Below are 19467 nucleotides of genomic sequence, written 5' to 3'. Positions count from 1 at the left end.
AACCACCATGGAAAACAGTATGGAGGCTCCTTAAAAAGCTAAAAACAGATCTGTCATACCATCCAGCATACCACTCCCAAGGACTGTGAGTCAGCTTACAACAAAGGCACTTGCACACACATGTTTATTGCAGCACTATTCACAATAGCTAAGCTATGGAAACAGTCAAGATGCCCCAATACTGACGAATGGATTTAGAAGATGTGATATTTATAGCAATGGAATTTTACTCAGTCACAAAGAAGAATGAAATTTTGTTATTTGCAGGTAAATGGATGGAACTGGAGAACATCATCTTAAGTGAAGTTAGCCAGGCTCAGAAGGCCAAAAGCCACATGTTCTCTCTCATATGCAGATTATAGGCCTCAAACAAATGCAGCAATATTATGGGACAAAAGTTACACACTAAGGGGAGGTCACGCATGGGAGAGATAGGGAAAGGGAAGGAAACTAAAAACTTGAAGGTGATTGATGAGCTCTCTGTACAGAAATGAATATAGAAATCTTACACTGGCTGGGGCCACCATAGGAAAGGGATTAGGGAGGAGTGAAGAGGACTAGAGGAAATAAACCAAGTGGGGTTGTAAAACATACATGCATGGAAACAACACAAGGAAAATCTCTGTGTAGCTATTTTTATCTCAAACTAGCAAAAGCATCATGTTTTTCTTTTTATCTTTTATCTTTTTTCTTCTACAAAATCTGAGAACAGGAGGGCAGAACAGGTTGGCCGGGTGGGTGGGGGGAGAGTGGCACCAGTGGGAGGAGGAGGTTGGAGATGGGGGGAGAGGGAGTAGGGAGATAAATACAGTGCAAGTAATGTGTACACATGTATGTGAATGAAAAATGATACCTGTTGAAATGATCCAGGAATCAGGGAAGGGGAGAAGAGGAGAGTGATGGAGGTGGTGAATTCAAATATGATGTATTTCATACACTGTAAGAATCATTATAAGTGTAAATGCCACAATGTACCCCACCCAGCACAATGAAGAAAAAAATTTAAGAATAATTTTTAAAATACCAGATATTTAAGTATAGTAAACATATACTGAAGCTCCAATAAGTATAGAAAAGAGTTAGGATAGTTATAAGCAAAAAACTAGTAATTTGTAAAAATTAGTAAAGATAAAAGCATTAATAATTAAGTAATTCAAAGAAAGGGAAGATGTACTGTTTTGTTGCCTTTCTGGTTTCTAGAAACCAGCTGTAACACTAGATCAACGTACATTAAAATGAGCTACTTTGAAGAAGCAGCACCTAAGGCTCCAGAAAAGGTCAGGGCTTGATCCACGTGACATGCCTTCTTGTGCTCATCCAAGCCATGCTCTGCTTCAGCTCAGGTAACAAAGGAATTAGAAGGACACTTTGCCCCATGTCACCCAGCAATTCTCAGCAAGTCCTTAGTTCACAGAGGTTTGTTCGGCTTTGCCTCATAAGGCACTCCAAAATGAACAGAGAAATCCCATACAAGGTAGCTGATTTTGTCTATATTCTTCCACATCTTAATAAAGAACCAGACCAATTGGATTAGTGAATTTGGATGCTAAAATAGCACACAGTAGCTTCCAAAATACACTACATATCGACCACAATCTTGGACCTGTCTATGGGGAAAAGTAAGTATGAGGGCAAGATTCATTCTCTGGCATTTATGATTACCACTTCTGTTCATTCCTGGGCTCTGAAAATCAAGAGAACAAAAGAACACACCTTCTCATTGTCTATGAAAAGCATCAAGTCCTGTTGGCCATTGCAGATGAATTGACACTGACCAAATGATCTTTCTCTTCGAAGCAGATTGTCACTAGCATATTAACATAAAATAGAAATGTTATAAATATCTATCAGATCTTTCTATATAAAGACTATGTAGTACTGATCTGTTTTGCACTTTTATAAAATACATATATACATATATGTTGGAACAGCTTAAAACACAAAGCCATGAAGGAATTATAATAGCACTTAAGTCTAACTCTGTTCTTCACTTTGTAGCACTGAAGACACTTTTTTTACTACATTTCACACTTATTAAAAACTCTCATTTCCTAACAAAAAGGGGAGGGATGGAGAAAGGAAAAAGAAACAAGAAAAATAGAAAGAAAGAAAAATATTCGCTTTTTAAAATAAAGGTACAAAATAATAGTGAGGTAAAACCCAATAAAACACAGAGCAAGACAAAGCAATTTTTTAAAAGGCCAGTCAATAGTTCTTCCTTGCAAGGAGACAGAGGATGAAGATGCTTCATTTCCCACCCATCCCAGGTTTGTCATTTTGCAATTTACTTGGTATGGAGGCCAGAGTTGGTGTTGAGTGGTTTTCTCTCTGTTGTCTAAACAGGTTGGACCAGAAAGGGCTGTTTGCCTGTTGAGACCAAACTTGCCTTTCTAGCAGATACACTCTAATATGACTGCTGCTGAGCTGAATACCTGCCAATGTTTTTGGTATGCAGGCCTGGAATGAAGCAAGAGCAGGAACCGCCTTCAACCTATTCCTGCCAACTGAGTCTAAAGACCACCTGGCTAGATGCCGCCAGAAACATTCTTGCAGTGTAGGCATGGGTGTGGGAAATGTCTGAGCAGTGACTGTGTTTTTCCCCAAGTGTCTCCCCGCTTGAGAATATAGAAAGCAGTCAGACAAAAGCAATCTGTGCTAGCAGATTAAGGCATGGGTACTAAGAGATCGTGCATTCCCAGTTGTCTCTGTCCCACTTGTCTCTGTCCCAGACCTCACCTCCCCTGCTCCTATTCACACAACTGCTTTTACTCCTCTTCCCAAATATCAGCCACAGTTTCCAGATGTAATTGTCCTCTGCTTCCCCCTGAATTATGGCCCACACCTCCCATCACAAAGGCACAAATCTGCATCAAAGACACAACCAGTTTCTTGGGTCCAAACTGATTCTCAGGGTGGTCACTTGCTTAACCAGTGGAAAGGAAGAGGCCATTGGGGGTAAGAGATATAAATATACAGGGTCTTCTTCTCTTGTTGGCCAACTCTTAAGAAGTTTCCCCACCATGGTAGCAATGAGCAAGCTAGGAAGTGCCAAAGGCCCCTTTTCCAGTATTGACTTGCTATGAAGATTGCTATCCCCCATCTTACATGTATTTTTGTGAAGTCCCTGCTGTGTGCCTATGGAGCTCATAAAGGCTTTTCTTCTTTCTTCTGCTTCAAGTCCCAGTAAGGTGGATTCTCCTCCTTCATGACAGTTTTTCCTAGCTCTGATGTTAGGGTACATGTTTTCTTACACAAATATAAAGTTCACTATTTTTGGATTTTGCCTGGTCTCTAACTATCTACTATTTACTGTTTCACTCCTGTGCCTTTCTACCCCTTACTTCCACCTCTCCCTGCAGCCATGTATGTGATGTTTTGTTTCAGACTTATGGAGACACAGGAAAGTGAGAAGTGTCTCTAATTCTCCATCTTCCCCAAGCCGCCCTGTCTTGGTTTTTAAATCTGAATTTCAAAGGACCAGTTGACTATTTCCTTCTTTTGATTTACTGTCCAACAACTGGAGACAAAGTGGCTTTGAATTGGATGTAGTGGAGCAATACTATGCTAAGAACCAGAAATGGTATGCAAAATACTACTAGATAATAAATTAAATATTGATCTTTTCTTGAAAGGCAAAGAGTTCTATCCTATTGCATTACCTACTAGATGTTTTGTTGGCTCTCAATAAATGCTTCTTGGTTCTTGGATCACTTGACTCCTTTACTAAGATTATCACCTAAGCTTCCCTACCTCACTGTCCTATAGTTAATATTTAAGTCACTGCTATAGATAAAATTATAATTAAAGATAAAATTATAAATATCATTGGAAAGTGAGTTTTTCCTTGGGACCAGATTTGGGCAAGTGCTTCTTGAGACAAAAACTAGAAACATTAAAATTAGAGATTACCTTAAGAACACATAAAGTAGAAGGTTGGAATCACTCTTAATTTATACGACCGCTCCACCTCTACTCCACATATAGAATACAAATAACTTTTAATTTGTCACATAACAAATATAATCTTTTCTCAATATTATACACACTTGTGAACATGCCGGCACAAAAATAATTGCAAAGATTTCATTGTGGTCATTTGTTATATAAAACTGAGTAATTAGAAGTAACTTTTTTTAATAGCATATATGTTTTTATTACCGTATGTTAGTTGTACATGGAGGTTTCATTGTGACATCTCCATATATGCTTACAAGGTACAATGTGCCTTGGCTAGGGTCACCCCCACCATCACTGTATCTCATCCCCCCCCCACATAAAATAATTTCCCTTGGTTTCATTGTCCTATTTTCACACAAGCATATAAAGTCCATCAACCATATTCACCTTTCTTTACTCTCTTCATTCACCCTCCCCACCCTTCCTCTACTGAATGGGACCTGTTTGAAATTCCTGTCCTTATTTCTTTAAGTGAACAGTCATCATTCAAAGGGGTTTCATTATAGTATTTCACCCATGAATATATTGTACTTTAATCAGATTAACCCTATTATTCAAGAGCTTTCAGTGTATTTCCTTATTCTAACTTCCTCCACATATATTTTTATTTTATTCTCTCTAGCATTCTCTTTTCTTCTCCCTCCTCCCCCTACTCCTCTCAAACAGTGTCACTATTATAAACATATATATATATAAACAGTGCCATTATTATGAACACGTTTATATATATATGTGCATATATATGGTCATGTTTGCATTTGTGTATATGTTTATCTTTTGGATGAGTCTTCTACATATGAAAGAAAACCTGTGACCTTTGTCTTTCTAAACCTGGTTTACTTAACTTAATGTGGTGATCTCCAGTTTCATTCATTTGTCTGCAAATGACATAATTTCATTCTTCTTTATGGCTGAATAATACTGTATTGTGTATATATACCACATTTTCTTAATCCATTCATCAGTTGTAGGACATCTGGGCTGTTTCCATAGCTTAGCTATTGTGAATCATGCTGCAGTAGACATGGTGTACAAGTGTCTCTATTTTATCCTGAATTACAGACCTTTAGATATATGCCCAGGAGTGGCATTTCTGGGTCAGATGGTAGTAAATTATTAGTTTCTTGAGGAACTTCCATACTGCTTTCCACAGTAGTTCTAGTTTACATTCCTAACAACAGTGTATAAGAGCTCCTTTTTCCCCATATTCTGGCTAACATTTTTTTGTTTGGGTTCTTGGTGATAGAAATTCTGACTGGAATGAAGTGAAATCTCAATGCAGTCTTTTTTTTTTAATTCATATATGAGATTTTCTTTTTCTATCCTCTGAAATTTGTATTCTTTCACATACATTTAAGTAAAAAGAAGTAAAAAATGATATATCCTTCTATGTGATACTGTTGCTTTGCCTCATTACTAGAAAGAAACAGTCCAGTTATTAATACTATATTTTGTTGTATATTGTCAGTCATTGTTAAAGGACATTCTCTCATCTACTAAAATAATAAGAGCTTATCTATACAATAATAAAGAAAAATACTCAGTAAACAAACCTGCTATTAAAAGCAAATAAAAATGCTTATTTCATGCCTTTGCATACAGAAGCTCTGGAACAAGATTTTACATGACGAAGTGCAAAAATACCCCAAAAAGAAGCAAATATACAAAGGGAAAATGATTTGCAATCAAATCATTGTTTGCTCAAGCCAGTAATACCATATTACAGAGTAACTGGTTCTCCAATGTATTCTCCGAAGAATATTTTGGATTGTTACTACCATCAACTTCCATGACAAAGGTCATCTTTCTTTTTATTTTTTTATTATTGTGCTGGGGGTACATTGTGGCATTTACAAAAGTTCTTACAATATATCAAATATATCATACTTGAATTCACCCCCTCCATCATTCTTCTTTATTCTTCCTCCCTCCATTCCTGGAATAGTTTCAACAGTTCTCACTTTTCCATTACATACATGTGTACACAGTATTTGCACCATGTTTACCCTCCCATTCCCTTCCCTACATCTTCCCTCTCCCACTAGTACCAAAGCCCTCCAGACAGGACCTGTTCCATCTTTCTGTTCTACGATTTTGCAAAAGAAAAAAAAATGACATTTTTGTTTGTTTAAGATAGCTACATAGGGAGTTTCCCTGTGAAATTTCCTTGTAAATATGTATTATAACCTGAATTGGTTCATGTTCTCTGTTTTTCTTCTTTCTACAAAGGTCATCTTTCTTAACATTTAAATAAGGTAGAAGGTCAATTTCTTGCCTCTATAGTTTCCCAACCATTTTAACTAGATAAAGTCATTATGAAACCCAGATTTTTTTTTCATTTCCTTTATGGCAAGGATATTGAGCATTTCTTCATGTATGTATTAGCCATTTATACTTCTTCCTTTAAGAATTGTCTGTTCAGTTCATTTGCCCATTTCTGTATTGGGTTGTTGCTTTGAGAGGTTAATTTTTTGGGTTCCCTGTACATTCTGATTTATTAATCCCTTGTCACATGTAGAGCTGATGGGATTTTTAGTTTGATACAGTTCCATTTGTCAATCCTTTCTTTTAATTGCTTAGCTATTGGAGTTCTATTCAGGAAGTTATTACCTATGCGTATATGTTCCAGAGTTTCCCCTTGTCTTTCCTGTATTAGTTTCAAAGCTTCAGTCTTACATTAAGATCTTGATCCACTTTGAATTTATATTAGCACAGGGTGAAAGATAGGGATCTAGTTTCAGGATTCTACATGTGAATATCCGGTTTTTCCAGCACCACTTGTTGAAGAGGCTGTCTTTTCTCCAGCATATGATTTTCGCTCCTTTGTCAAAATTCAGATGGCTGTAGCTGTGTGGATTTACATTTGGTCTTCTGTTCTATTCCATTGATCTTCATGTCTGTTTTTGTGCCAGAATCATGCCATTTTTATTGCTGTGGCTTAATAGTATAGTTTCAACTCAGATATTGTAATATCTCCAGCATTGCTCTTTTTGCTCAAGATTACTTTGGCTGTTTGCGGTCTTTTGTGCTTCTATGTGACTTTTCTAACTCTGTGAAGAACATCACTGAAATTTTGATGGGGATTGCATTGAACACATAAATTGCTGTTAATAATACAGCCATTTTCACAATATTGATTCTGCCAGTCCATGAGCATGTGAGACTTTTTTCATCTTCTGATGTATGCTTCCATTTCTTTCTTTAGTGATTTATAGCTTTTGTAGTAAAGTCTTTCACTTCCTTTTTTGAAGAAATCATAAATGGGATTATTTTCCTGATTTCTCTCTAAGTGTCTTCATTGTTGGTATATAGAAAAGCTTCTGATTTTTGTATATTAATGTTGTATCCTGTGACTGGAAGTAACTCTTTGCATAAAGCTGAAAGCCAATTTGGGAAGAACTGAAATGTGTATCTTTAAAATTATATTATGGGTTCGATCTGAAATTCAAAGGTAAAGATAAAAACCACTTTTCATAATAGTTGCTCAGAAAATAAAAATAATCAAGTGAAACATCAGGATTCTCTTATCTCAGAAAAGGAATACATATCAAACTATTATGACCTTCATGGATATATTACTGTGTTGGTCAACTTTTCATCACTGTGACAAAACACCTGAGATAAACAACTTAAAGGAAGAAGAGTTTATTTTAGTTTTTTGTTTCAGAGGATTCAGTTCAAGGTCAGCTGGCTTCATTGCTCTGGACCTGAGTGAAACAGAATATCATGGTGATGGAAGTGTGGTAGAGGACTCTGCTTACCTCATCATGGCTGGGAAGCAGAGAAAAAGAACGAGAAAGAAGCTGGGGACAAAATGTACCCTCCAAAGTCATGCCCTCAGTAACTTCTTTCCTCCAAATAGCCCTAACTGTTCCTAAGCCCATTAGCTATGAGCACTCATGATTCAACCTCTTCCCAAATGCTCATTATGTGGCAACTAGCCTGTTGCACATGGCCTTTTAGGAGAAATTTAGATTCAAACTATAACAATTATGGACCATTTTAACTCTTTCTAACTCAGAGCACACAGTTATGTTTTGTAAGTTGTACCTGTTTTATAAATCACTGTGAAATATTTGAGATATACAAAACATAAAATGAAGACAACAGGCACCCATAGGCATACTATATAGTATAGTGTCATGCATACATGAAGAATAATAGGCACCAATGTAAGTGAAGTCCTCCATTTAACTTCTCAGTTCTTAATCAAGAGGCTAGAAGGATACATGTAAAAAGTAGGATCATTAAAACTCAGCATGATACATGTGAGCAGTAGCAATTTGGATTCTGCAAATTGAATGCTGATCTTTGTAATCACTTAGAATAAATAAGGTAAAGAGTGAGTCATGTCATTTATTTAGTGTTTTAAAAGGCCCTCAACAGTGCACAAAAACAAGTACATAAAATGTGAAGATGTTCTTAGTGTCATTATTGACAAGAGTCTTACAGAACCTGGAGTTTAGGGCAAAACTCCCAGCTCCATGAATCCCAAATAGACTAAGCTCAGCCACCCATCCCTATATGTAAACTAAACAGACAAACACTGGTGAATTCCAGAGAACACAGGTTTAATCACATGTGGCTACGTAGGGAAAACAAAGAGATTCAATGACCCCAAGATTTTCTTCAAGGGGTTTACAGGAATTTTGAAGTTTTATAAGAAAATGAAGTAAAAGGAGAGATTTGAAGTATGTACAACTGGTAGAGAGGGTAATCTTGGTCAGGTCAGTGGTCTGATCAATCATTATCTCAGTTCTGGTTCTGGAGGGGTTTCAGAGAAGTTATCAGAGAAGTTATTGCTGCTTTCACTTGAGGGGAGCAATCTGGTTCCCATAAGATGGCTACATCTGTTCCAGGGTGCAGCCTTCAAGTCATCACAGATAATTGTTCTCATTTAGGGGGGGGTGTCGGTCATGTAAGGCTCTGCTTTTCCCCGGGGATAGTTTCAGTCCTTTATTATAAAGACATTATCCTTGGGCTGGGGTAAAGCACTTGCCTAGCAAGTACAAGGTCCTGGGTTCGATCCCTAGCTCCCACTTAATAAATAAATAACTGCTTCTTTGTATAAAGATGCTATCCATCAGTCCTGTTCTTCCTGTAATCCAAGGTGACTGTATGAGAAAGAGGCTCACAGGGAAAAAAGGTTAATGTGGCAGAAGGACAAACAGTTAGGCCAGTGTCCAGTGCCCTCCTTCACTACCAAATATTTTTAGAAATGATCTAGAATTGACTGTGTTCTTGAAGCATCTATTTTTGTAAGAAATGGCAATTACCTGCAGGATTGGTGAGATGAAAAGTTAATACAAACAAGGGAGATAAAACAAGGAGGAAATTATGGTGAAATAGGATCTAGCTACAAGGAAAGAAATGCATGAATTTCCAAAGGGTACTCTCAGAAGTTATTATGCAATGTGGCACTGTCCTGCCCAGGGATGGTGGATCAGTACCAGTGGGAGAGGGGAGGTAGTGGGGGAAGGGAGTAAGTGGGTGAATATGGTACAAATACTGTGTACACATGTATGTAAATACAAAAATGATACCTGTTGAAACTATTCCAGGAATGGGAGGAGGAGTGGATAAGGGACAGCAGTAGAAGAGGTAAATTCAAGTATGATATCAATATATAAATATTTGATACATTGTAAGAACTTTTGTAAATGCTATACTGTACTCTCACCCAGCACAACAATAAAAAAATATAGAAAAAAATTAAATGAATAAAAACATTGCAAAAAAATACTGGATATTATCAGGGAACATATTAGAAATAGAAAATAGTATTTGCTCCTTAACTCTTTGAATATCTGTGAACAAGTAAGGTTATCATGTTCAAGGAAAAAATTATGAAGCTAAAGGATATTCCAAGATGGATAACTAAAATGACCAATGAAATGACGGACTACTGACAACAAACAGATTGTATCTCTACCTAGAAAATATGAAATATGAAAGGATATAGTCTAAGTTTATAAATGAGCTTAGTTTTAAAAACTGAGACAAATTATATAACTCAAAGCTCAAATGATAACCTGAACAAACTTTAGTATAGGTACAGTAACATGGAAAAATAAGCCAAGAAGGTAAAAATTAAGAGGAGCTTACAATCAAATAATCCATAGTAAGCTTTTTAGAAAAATTAGGATTATGTGAAGTATTATCAGAAACTTTGAATGTTGGCATCATAAAAGGAAGCTGAGCCCTTCCTTGATACCTCTTCTAAAAATCTGACAGTAGTTGGCAGGATGATAGGTATGAGTCAGCAGAGCAGTTCTTATGCTTAAACAAAGAAATTTTGGAAACACCTATCATTTAGAGTGTGCTTGTCAGATGTTTACAAGGAAGGTCCATATCTACACATTGGAATTCTGACAAAAGTAAAGCTCCTATAGCTACTTATTTATAGAAATTAGCTATAATGGAAAGAAAACATATTTTTTTATTTTTCAAATCTGAAGCTAGATAAAAGTCATAGTTCAAAACCTATACAATGTAATTTGAAGGATAATAAACAGCTTATAGAATCCACTTGTCTGCTGGGAATTTCTACACTTTTTTATGTTTTTAATTACTGTCATTAGTAGCTAGTCTGTTAGACAACCAGTTCCAGTTAAAATGTGCACAGTACAAACCTAAGTAGAGGTGGGACGTGAGCACTAACATACTAGCAAGGACAGTATATCAGAATAGTTAGAATCCAGAGAATTGAAAACATGTAGCCTACAGTGGCAAAAGGCATCCTGAGGATGTGGGTCAAAGCTAAAAAGCAAAAATCATGGATGTGAAGATATACTGGCTGGTAGAAACATAAGGAATTATGAATGGATGGCAGGGCTCACTTTATGCAGCATGAAGTGTGGGGAGTGTTGGGAAACACATCTCAGATAAAAAAAACAGCCTTGAACTTGGATCCAAGACACAATTAACTAAAGTCAAATCAATAGTTTAATAACTCTTCAAGGGAATAGGAGAAAAGACAAATACTTCATATAAGTATGTACTTATGAAAATGTATCTTGATTTCAGAAAATATGTTAAAATTATGACATTTTAAATAGAGCAATATGGCATATCAACTAGTGAAAGAACCTAAACTAATCATATCACCCCATTGTTCTGGATTAGACACTGCAGTCAGAAGGAAATATACTTGAGAGTTTACAAGGTGTCTTGATTACACAAGACCCAAAAAGAAAAACTGGCTCTGACCTAGGAGCTGACAAACACATCTTAATGCTATCACCATATGTTCATTATTTCTATAATCATTAACTGAAACTTCCAAAAGCTTTGCTGTTTCTCTTACTAACAGAAGGGTCATCCTAGTATTAATCCAAGTAATTTACCAATTGTACATCTCAATATTTTTTATGCTTCTAAGTTTACCATTCCTGCAGAGCTCTTAATGGGTGAGCAAATGTTCCTAAAAAATAATAAATGACAGAATAGCATAGAAACTGGATAATTAGTTGCTCCTTTCAGGTCTATGGTCATTTGATTACCATATGCAAAACCATTATTTTAAGTATCATTGCTCAGAAATGTCTTTTTTAATATTATCATCAACATTATGCATTGAGAATCTACATGAGTATACAATAATTACTAGATGTTATGAATAATAAAAGACATATTTTAAAAACACAGAACCTTGACCAAGGACATTAGAATCCCCTGAGAAAGAGAAGATTATATAGATGGGATATAGATTATATAATATATTATATATAGATATATGGAAAGGCTAGATAGATAGCAACATATTACATATAGATATAGATAGATATAGAGATAGGTTATATATGCATGAATGTATATGTATACATACATACATACATAGAAGACCCAACTACCAAGTCAACTTGCAGACATCTAAGTGCACTAGAACATAAAGGAGAGCTAGAGCAGAGACAAACTAGCTAAGGAAGACTTTCCAGGACAGGTCGTATTTGAATTGGGATATTAGTTTAAATTGAAAATAGTCAAATAAAAATGGGTGACATAAGTAGACAAGCTACAAAGTGCAAAATCACAAAAGCATGGCAAGTTCTTATGTGTTCTAGAAATAGAGAAGAGTTTAGTGTACAGAATCAGTCCTATGTGGAATAAGAGCAGGACCCATAGACTGGATTATGAGGGGCTTTATAGACCAACCAAAGAGATTTAATTTTGAAAGACATAAAAGGGTCTTAAAACAAGGTAGTGGCACAATAAGGAATATTTTCTAGGATGACTCCTCAAGCCATATGGGAATCTAGAAGGAAGAAGAATTAACTTAGAAGATAACACACATGCACAGGAAATCAATGCAAGTCAACTCCCTGTGTAGCTATTCTTATCTCAACTAGCAAAAACCCTTGGTCCTTCCTATTACTCTCTTCCTATTATCTCTCTTCAACAAAATTAGAGATAAGGGCAAAATAGTTTCTGCCGGGTAGTGAGGGGTAAGAAGGGGGGGTAAGGGAGGGAGCAGAGGGGGATAAGGGAGGAGGAGGGGGAAGGGGGGAGAAATGACCCAAACATTGTATGCACATATGAATAAAATAAAAATTAAAAAAAAAGATCCAACCTAAAGCAGTGACTCCAAGGAAGTCAGTAGATTCAGGAAACATGCAGGAAATAGGATTGTTAGAATCTAACAACTAATCATTTTGAGTTGAGGACACTGGAGTATCTAAATTAGTAAACAGAGTGGATGGTGAAAAAATTAATTATGCTTAACAACGCAGGAGGCAGAATTCCAGTTAACTTTTTACTATTTCATGTATATCCTCTATATCTCACTTTTCTCTATCTAGATTTCACAATAGAAAGAATAAAGAATTTAAACATCTATTTAAACATCTATTCTATTTAATTCCTCTTATCAAAAGTTTCCTTGTATCTTGGGGAAATTCCTTACTTTTCAGCTTTCCTTCTCATTGTTCCTGTAGTATCCAGCAATTCTTACTTCCCTTTATTAATCCACATTCCAGATACACTCAGTATGCCTTTGATCAAGGAGCTCCCATAGTGAAAAAGTGATGAACAGGAGAATACCACTATGATTATGACCTTGTCTCCCATTTCAATAATGAGCTACAATCAGAGGTTTCAGTTTGCCAATCGAAGGAGATTGGAGCTCACAGAACTCATTGAGGAGATGGCATCACATAGACAGCTAAAACTGATGTCATTTAATAATCAATCCCCACACCTCACTTTCATATGTATACAACAGAGTGGTTTTCCATCCACCAGGTTTTGTCTGCCTTATAAAGTGTCCACTTGATCCTTGCTATGCTGACAACAGTGCTAGAAGCCATGCACCTACTTTTTTAAAGGGCTTCTTTTCTTGGTTATGTCAGAAAAGAATGTAATACCCATGAAGGAAGTTTGGCAAACCTTCAGGAATTGAGCCCCCAGTTTTTGGAAGTGTTGAGACAAAATACACATATAAAGCAAAGGAGGAAACACCCATATCTACTCATTCTTTGGTGAGGGATTCCCATGAAGAACCAAAGGCTCTTGACATATAAGCACTAGATGGGCAGGGGTGCTATTTTTCCCAAGGGTATCATAGAAGCACCCCAAGGAAGAGACCACACTGGGGAAAGTGTCACTACTCTACCTTGCTGTTCTTAATCCTTCTCCCCAGATTTTTTTCCTACACATAATTTACAGCTTCAAATTCTAGAACTTGCTGTTTGACTTTGTTATTGTCTGGCTCTGTTACAGGAAAGATAGATGGGAACAATAACTTTGGCATCACTATCATGTTGCTAGCATTTTTCACACTGCCAGGCACACAGAAACAATAAACATTTGTTGGATGAATGATCTTATTGGTACTCAGGTTCACAAGCATAACCGGAAGCCACTTTTCCTCAACCCATGTTCTAGAGTTGAAAACCTTTTACATTTTTGTTATAATGTACTTATCATGGTTTCAGGAAACTTACTGAAATATAATTCTTCATAAATCAAAACTTTGATAATACTTGTTCAAAGTACACTGTACACTGTATGGAATTATCACAATGAAACCCCCTTGAACTATTAATGTATCCTAAAAAAATCATTAATAAAACTCCTTCATAAATTCTACTTATTGATCAAAAATTTCCTAGCACAATATAAAGACAATACCATATTCTCCTAGCTCAGTTTCAGCTCAGTTTAAGAATTTGTTTTTGGCATTCCATAAAAACAGGAGCTGCAAAATTCAAATCCAATAATAAACCATAAAATTACATAAGAGTTTTTCTAACTTGTTGCTCATTTCAGGAGCTAGAAGCAGAGAGCCTCAAATTGTGGTCTTAGACTGAACCAATGTTCATCTTCTGTGAACTCACTGGATTGGATCTTGCTTGTGTTCTCTATGTGCAGAGACTGGAGAAGAGGTGTTTGCTGTTGACTCATAAATCCTGTAAAGGCTAGGAACAGTGACTTATGCCTGTAACCCAATCTATTTGGGAGGCAGAGATAGGAAGATTGTGGTTTAAGCTCAGCCCAGGCCATAAAAAAGAAAAGTTATTGAAGTTCTATCTCAAAGAACAAGCTGGGCATGGTGGTTCACATCCGTAATTGCAACTACACGGGAGTATTAGGTAGGCCAACCAGGGCAAAAAGTACAAAATCCTACCTGAAAAATGACTAAAGTGAAAAGGACTAGGGACATGGTGGCTGAAATGGTAGAGTGCTTGCCTAGAAAGTGCAAGGTCCTAAATTCAATATCCAGTACTGAAAAAAAAGACCAGAATATTAGTATTTGCATTTATCAGTTTTCAAAATCCAGACTTAATCTGATTGCTGCTAGTTATTCCTGTAGTCACTGCTCAGGCTTAGATTCCGTTAATACCAGTTTTGAGTAATTATTACTGACTGCTGACTCACTATTTGGAAACTCAAATTTGCCAAAGCCATAAAGAATCTTTGGGTACTAGAAAATGGCCTTGAAATACACAACACACAAAGGATCCCTGAGGACCATGCATGTGATATTTTCACATGCCAGAAGGCGCTAAGGTTTGCCACATTGCTCAAGATAAATTTTGATCCACCTACAACTGCTCTTTTCTAACCTTACATCGCAACTGAATTTACCCATTTCTGAGGGTGAAGAATCATTCACCACCCTCTTCAAGTGCCTCTGTGAAACATACCACACTGGGCAGTTTCTGGACTTATCAGTGCTCTGGAGTACCAGGGAGCCTTCAAGATTTAATGGCCACCAGCCTGCCTCAGTTCCTCCACATTTGGATCATCCCTCAGAAGTTCTGGAGTCCTCCTCCTCGCTCTGTCACAGCAGAGACTGGCCGCTCTAACATTGTACTAAATTAGCTATTCTCATCCTTCCATGTTGAGATTCATCAAAAGAAGAGGACCAATGATTCAGTCAATTTGATTCCCTTACTTTGGAGAGGAGGACACGGTGACCATTAGAGACATGGAGGCTGCTTAATGGTGGAGCCAGAATTAAAGACAAGATTTCTTGACTCTCCACTCAGAGCTACTTAGTCCACAGACTAAGCAAGGATTCTGACATTTGTGCACAGGTATTCTATATAAAAGTTTCCCTGGTTTTAACTATTCATCTACTTTAACTGAGGGGACAGCATGGTGGTCATGCTAGGCTGTGATGATTTCTTGGCCCTCTCAGAAAAATCACATACCTCGAGAGAACTTCTGGTTTATCTCTCCAATGGGAGAACTCACTTTCCCCATTGGGAGTTATCTCACATAAAGGAATTTCTATGTCTGCAGCTTTTTCTGTATCATGTAAATGTGAAATGCGCTTTAATTTTTTTTTAAAAAAAGCAAGACTTTGAAGTTTCTGCTCCAAGGTGAATGCATCTATTTATTTCCCATGGGAGCAACAGGATACACAGTACAATTTCATATTCAACAAGTTACAAGAGGCAACAGGTCTAGGAACCTTAGCATATCTACAAAGCAAATAAAACAAACACTTTTCAATATATGAGTATCCAACTAGAATACCATGATGTGCAAAATGAAGTCATCACCCAAATTATTGGCAAAGCTAAAAATAAAGCATTCAAATTCAAATACTGTAACTAAATTGCAAATGCAAATAGTACAGTGTCAACCTCAGCCAGTTGTTCTCCAAACAAAAGGTGAAGAAACAAAGCCATGACCAAAGACAATGCCAAAATGGAAGATTTATCTAGAGTCACTGGATGCCCATCAAATTCACACTTCCTCTTCTGATTCTTGTTCTCGTTCATCATTTTTCAGGAGTTCAACTTCTGAGGGGCTAAGTCTCTTAAGTCTCCATTTAACCAACCTGAGAAAAAAGAAAATCCTCTCTTACTTTACATGATATGTAAAGTAAAAAACATAGAGCAATATGCATCTATAATGCAACAAAATCCAGATTATTTTTGCAAATGGGGTGGCAACCCACAAGGGAAACTCATTTCTATTTGGTGTGAGAGCTATCTGAAAATTTTTGCAGATTTGAGGAGGGGGTAAATAAGCATAAAATTTGGCTTTCCAACGTATTTTGTGATTGTTTAATGAAGCATCAAAAGATAACTTTAAATATTTCTAAAACAAACTAGACAATCTATAGGATGTTGCAAGCCCAGATGAAACTGAGATCAGTGGAGCTTCTCCATCAAGGCCACACTTACCTGTATATTGCAGAAAAGACATCATTTCCTGTAAAAGTACATGAAGCAATTGCCTTGCCTAGGGCTGGCAGCCCAAGTCAAGCCCCATGTCTAGTCTGGACTGGATTTCTGCCCCTGCTGCCCCTTCTAGGCTGCTCAAATGCATATGATAGTGATGTTCATGATGAATTAAGAAATTCATAGAACTCCCTCCACTCTGAATGTTTTCATAATTTAAGAGAAACTCAACTGGTGGAGTAGGTCAAGTGGTAGAGCGCCTGCCTAGCAAGCATAAGGCCCTGAATTCAAACCCCAGTGACACCAAAAAAAAAAAAGCTGGTGCCAGCAGCTCACGCCAGTAATCCCAGCTACGCACGAGGCAGAGATCTGAAGGATCATGGTTCCGAAGCCAGTCCAAGCAAATAGCTCGTGAGACCCTATCTCAAAACTACCCATCACAAAAAGGGCTGGCAGAGTGGCTCAAAGTGAAGGACCTGAGTTCAAGCCCCATTACCACAAAAAAAGAAAAGAAAGAAACTCAGATGGAAGTTTGGGGAAGTAGTGATTATACTTTTTGACCCAGGAAATTTGAAGTTTCTTAATGACAAAATCTCAGCAGGGTTTCCAATTCTCTGGTGGGAGAAAGAGTATTAATATGAAATATGCAAAGCACTTTCTGTGTATGATTATCATGACATTGTATAATGACATCAATAACACATAACTTGCAGAAATACAGAAGAATATGCAAACAAATCTGATAACCCAAGTCACCAAAATCATTTTCCTTTATGAAAAACTTCTCTAACCTCCCCACATCTTTATTCTACTTTTCAACATTCCTGATGAAGTTCTTGCCTGTCCCTATCTTTTACTGTCCCTACCTTTACTGGTGCTCTTGGAGTCCACTAAAGCTTCATAAGAGTAACGACTTCATCTTATTTGCTGCCCTAATCCCAGTCAGAGTCCGGAAAAATTGTCTGAGACATAACAGCGGTTCACACACATTTGACAAATGACCTTTGGGGCAATCTACTAGGAGTTTTTCACTCACCTATTCATAGAGGTAATTCTTCAGTCACTTCCAACTCAGCATTAACTCCTCTAATAAACAACAATAACCTAGCAGTATACATAGCATCTTTTGACTCAAGACCCAAGAAAAATCCCTCAAAATCATTTGTCTTTGTTATTATTATTATTATTATTATGTGCATGAGGCTAAGGTTTAAACTCAGGACTTCATGCTTGCAAAGCAAATGCTCTATCACTTGAGCCACAACTCCAGTCCATTTTGCTCTGGCTATTTTGTTCTGGAGATGGGGTCTTGGGAACTATTTTCCCAAGCTTGCCTGGAACCGTGACCCTCCCAAACTCAGCCTCCCAAGGAGCTAGAATTACAATGTGAGCCACAGGTGCCCAGCTTGCCTTGATTATTAATTGACAGTTGACATTGCTCCCAGTGACCTCAAACCTTCAAGCCACTATTCTCATGAAAGGATAAAACACTGTAATAAGACATAGTCTACCGAGCATTTTTCTTTAAAAGAAAACATTATTTCCACATTGCACAACTTCAGTATATGTGAATTGTTAGTTACTAGAATAGTGCACATTCCAGGAATTAGGGTCAGGGTTGTCTGTGCTTTGCTCTTGTATGTTCTCTTCAATTAATATGAGAAAGAACAGAGCTGACACAGTGGGTAAATGTCTATAAAACTATCATATGCCTAATTTAGCTATCTATATGTTGTTTTTAAATGGATGGCATGAATCATGCCTAGAAAACCCATCTGTAAATTGGCAACATTTCAGTAACTACAGAGAGGAGCTTTTGAAATAGTTCTGTAAAACAGAAAAGTTTAAATATGAGTCCTATCTAGGTCTCACCTATAGACTATCATAATCAATACAGCAGGCATGGACTAGGATGAGACAGTATATGAACCATTGTTCTGGAAAGCTGTGAAGAACAATTTCATCTTTTAGGGATTTTTGGAGCAGTAGTTGCATAATCTAGCTGTGCTTGCATGATGTTCTTTGTGCTATGTCAAGCAATACTGATAAAATGTTCTGACATTTCATCACTTGTAGATGAGTTACAAACCAATCCATGGTCACACCCTGACCAACAGAATTTCAAGGCTTCTTAGCCTGAAATTCAGGACTGAATTATACAGTCATTTGACCACTTCGAGGGAAGTACTGAATCTTCATGCTATTTTTAAGGTATTGCATAAGTTTATATCAAAATAAGTCAGGAAGATTGAATTCTTGGTCTCATCTTTCCAAGATATATTATATTATATTGTATTATATTACATTATATTATATTATATTATATTATATTATATTATATTATATTATATTATATGATCATGTTTGTCATGTCATATCATATTGTATCCTACCCTACCACATCATACCATTATATTATATTTTCAGATTCTAATTCCACCATGTTGGAACTACTTGTATTCCAATTCCAATGTTTTAAACAGAAAGGCTGTCTTGATTGTCATGAATTAAGGCCCGGGAGCTTTGAAATGGCAGGATGATTTTTGCAGGAAGACTATAATCTAAAGAGCATTTATTTTCTTATGAGCCACCAGAGAATTCTAATTCATACATCAATAAGATCTTCCACAGTATCTGACTCTCTTTACCCATAAAGCCTAAATACAGATTTTTTTTTTTTGGCAGTACTCGAGTGGAAATCAGGGTCTTACACTTGCTAGGCAATCATGCTATCACTTGAGCAATACCTTTTGCCCTTTTTGCATTCATAATTTTTGAGATAAGGTCTTATCCCAGTAAGTAGGTAAGAGGTTTGTTAGGCATCTGAATGTTCTTGAAGCAGGAAGGGACAGTAATCTTTTGGCTCTGGAGGGGA

General features: G+C 36.8%; 1 protein-coding gene across 3 annotated transcripts in view; it reads right to left on the bottom strand.

Moving 5' to 3' along the window:
* Positions 1–15769: 15769 nt before the first annotated feature.
* Positions 15770–19467, bottom strand: part of LOC109703142 (transmembrane protein 45A-like) — a 69901-nt gene continuing 66203 nt past the window's right edge. For all 3 annotated transcript variants that reach the window (XM_074072984.1, XM_074072982.1, XM_074072983.1), the window contains one exon: positions 15770–16246. In XM_074072984.1, coding sequence (XP_073929085.1) covers positions 16153–16246 — 94 coding nt within the window. In that variant the 3' untranslated portion in view covers positions 15770–16152. The remainder of the gene's footprint in view (positions 16247–19467) is intronic.

This window comes from Castor canadensis, chromosome 5 (genome assembly GCF_047511655.1).
Source record: "Castor canadensis chromosome 5, mCasCan1.hap1v2, whole genome shotgun sequence".
Classification (NCBI taxonomy): domain Eukaryota; kingdom Metazoa; phylum Chordata; class Mammalia; order Rodentia; family Castoridae; genus Castor; species Castor canadensis.
Note: the sequence above shows the minus strand (reverse complement) of the source record. Positions and strands in the feature narration are given on the sequence as shown.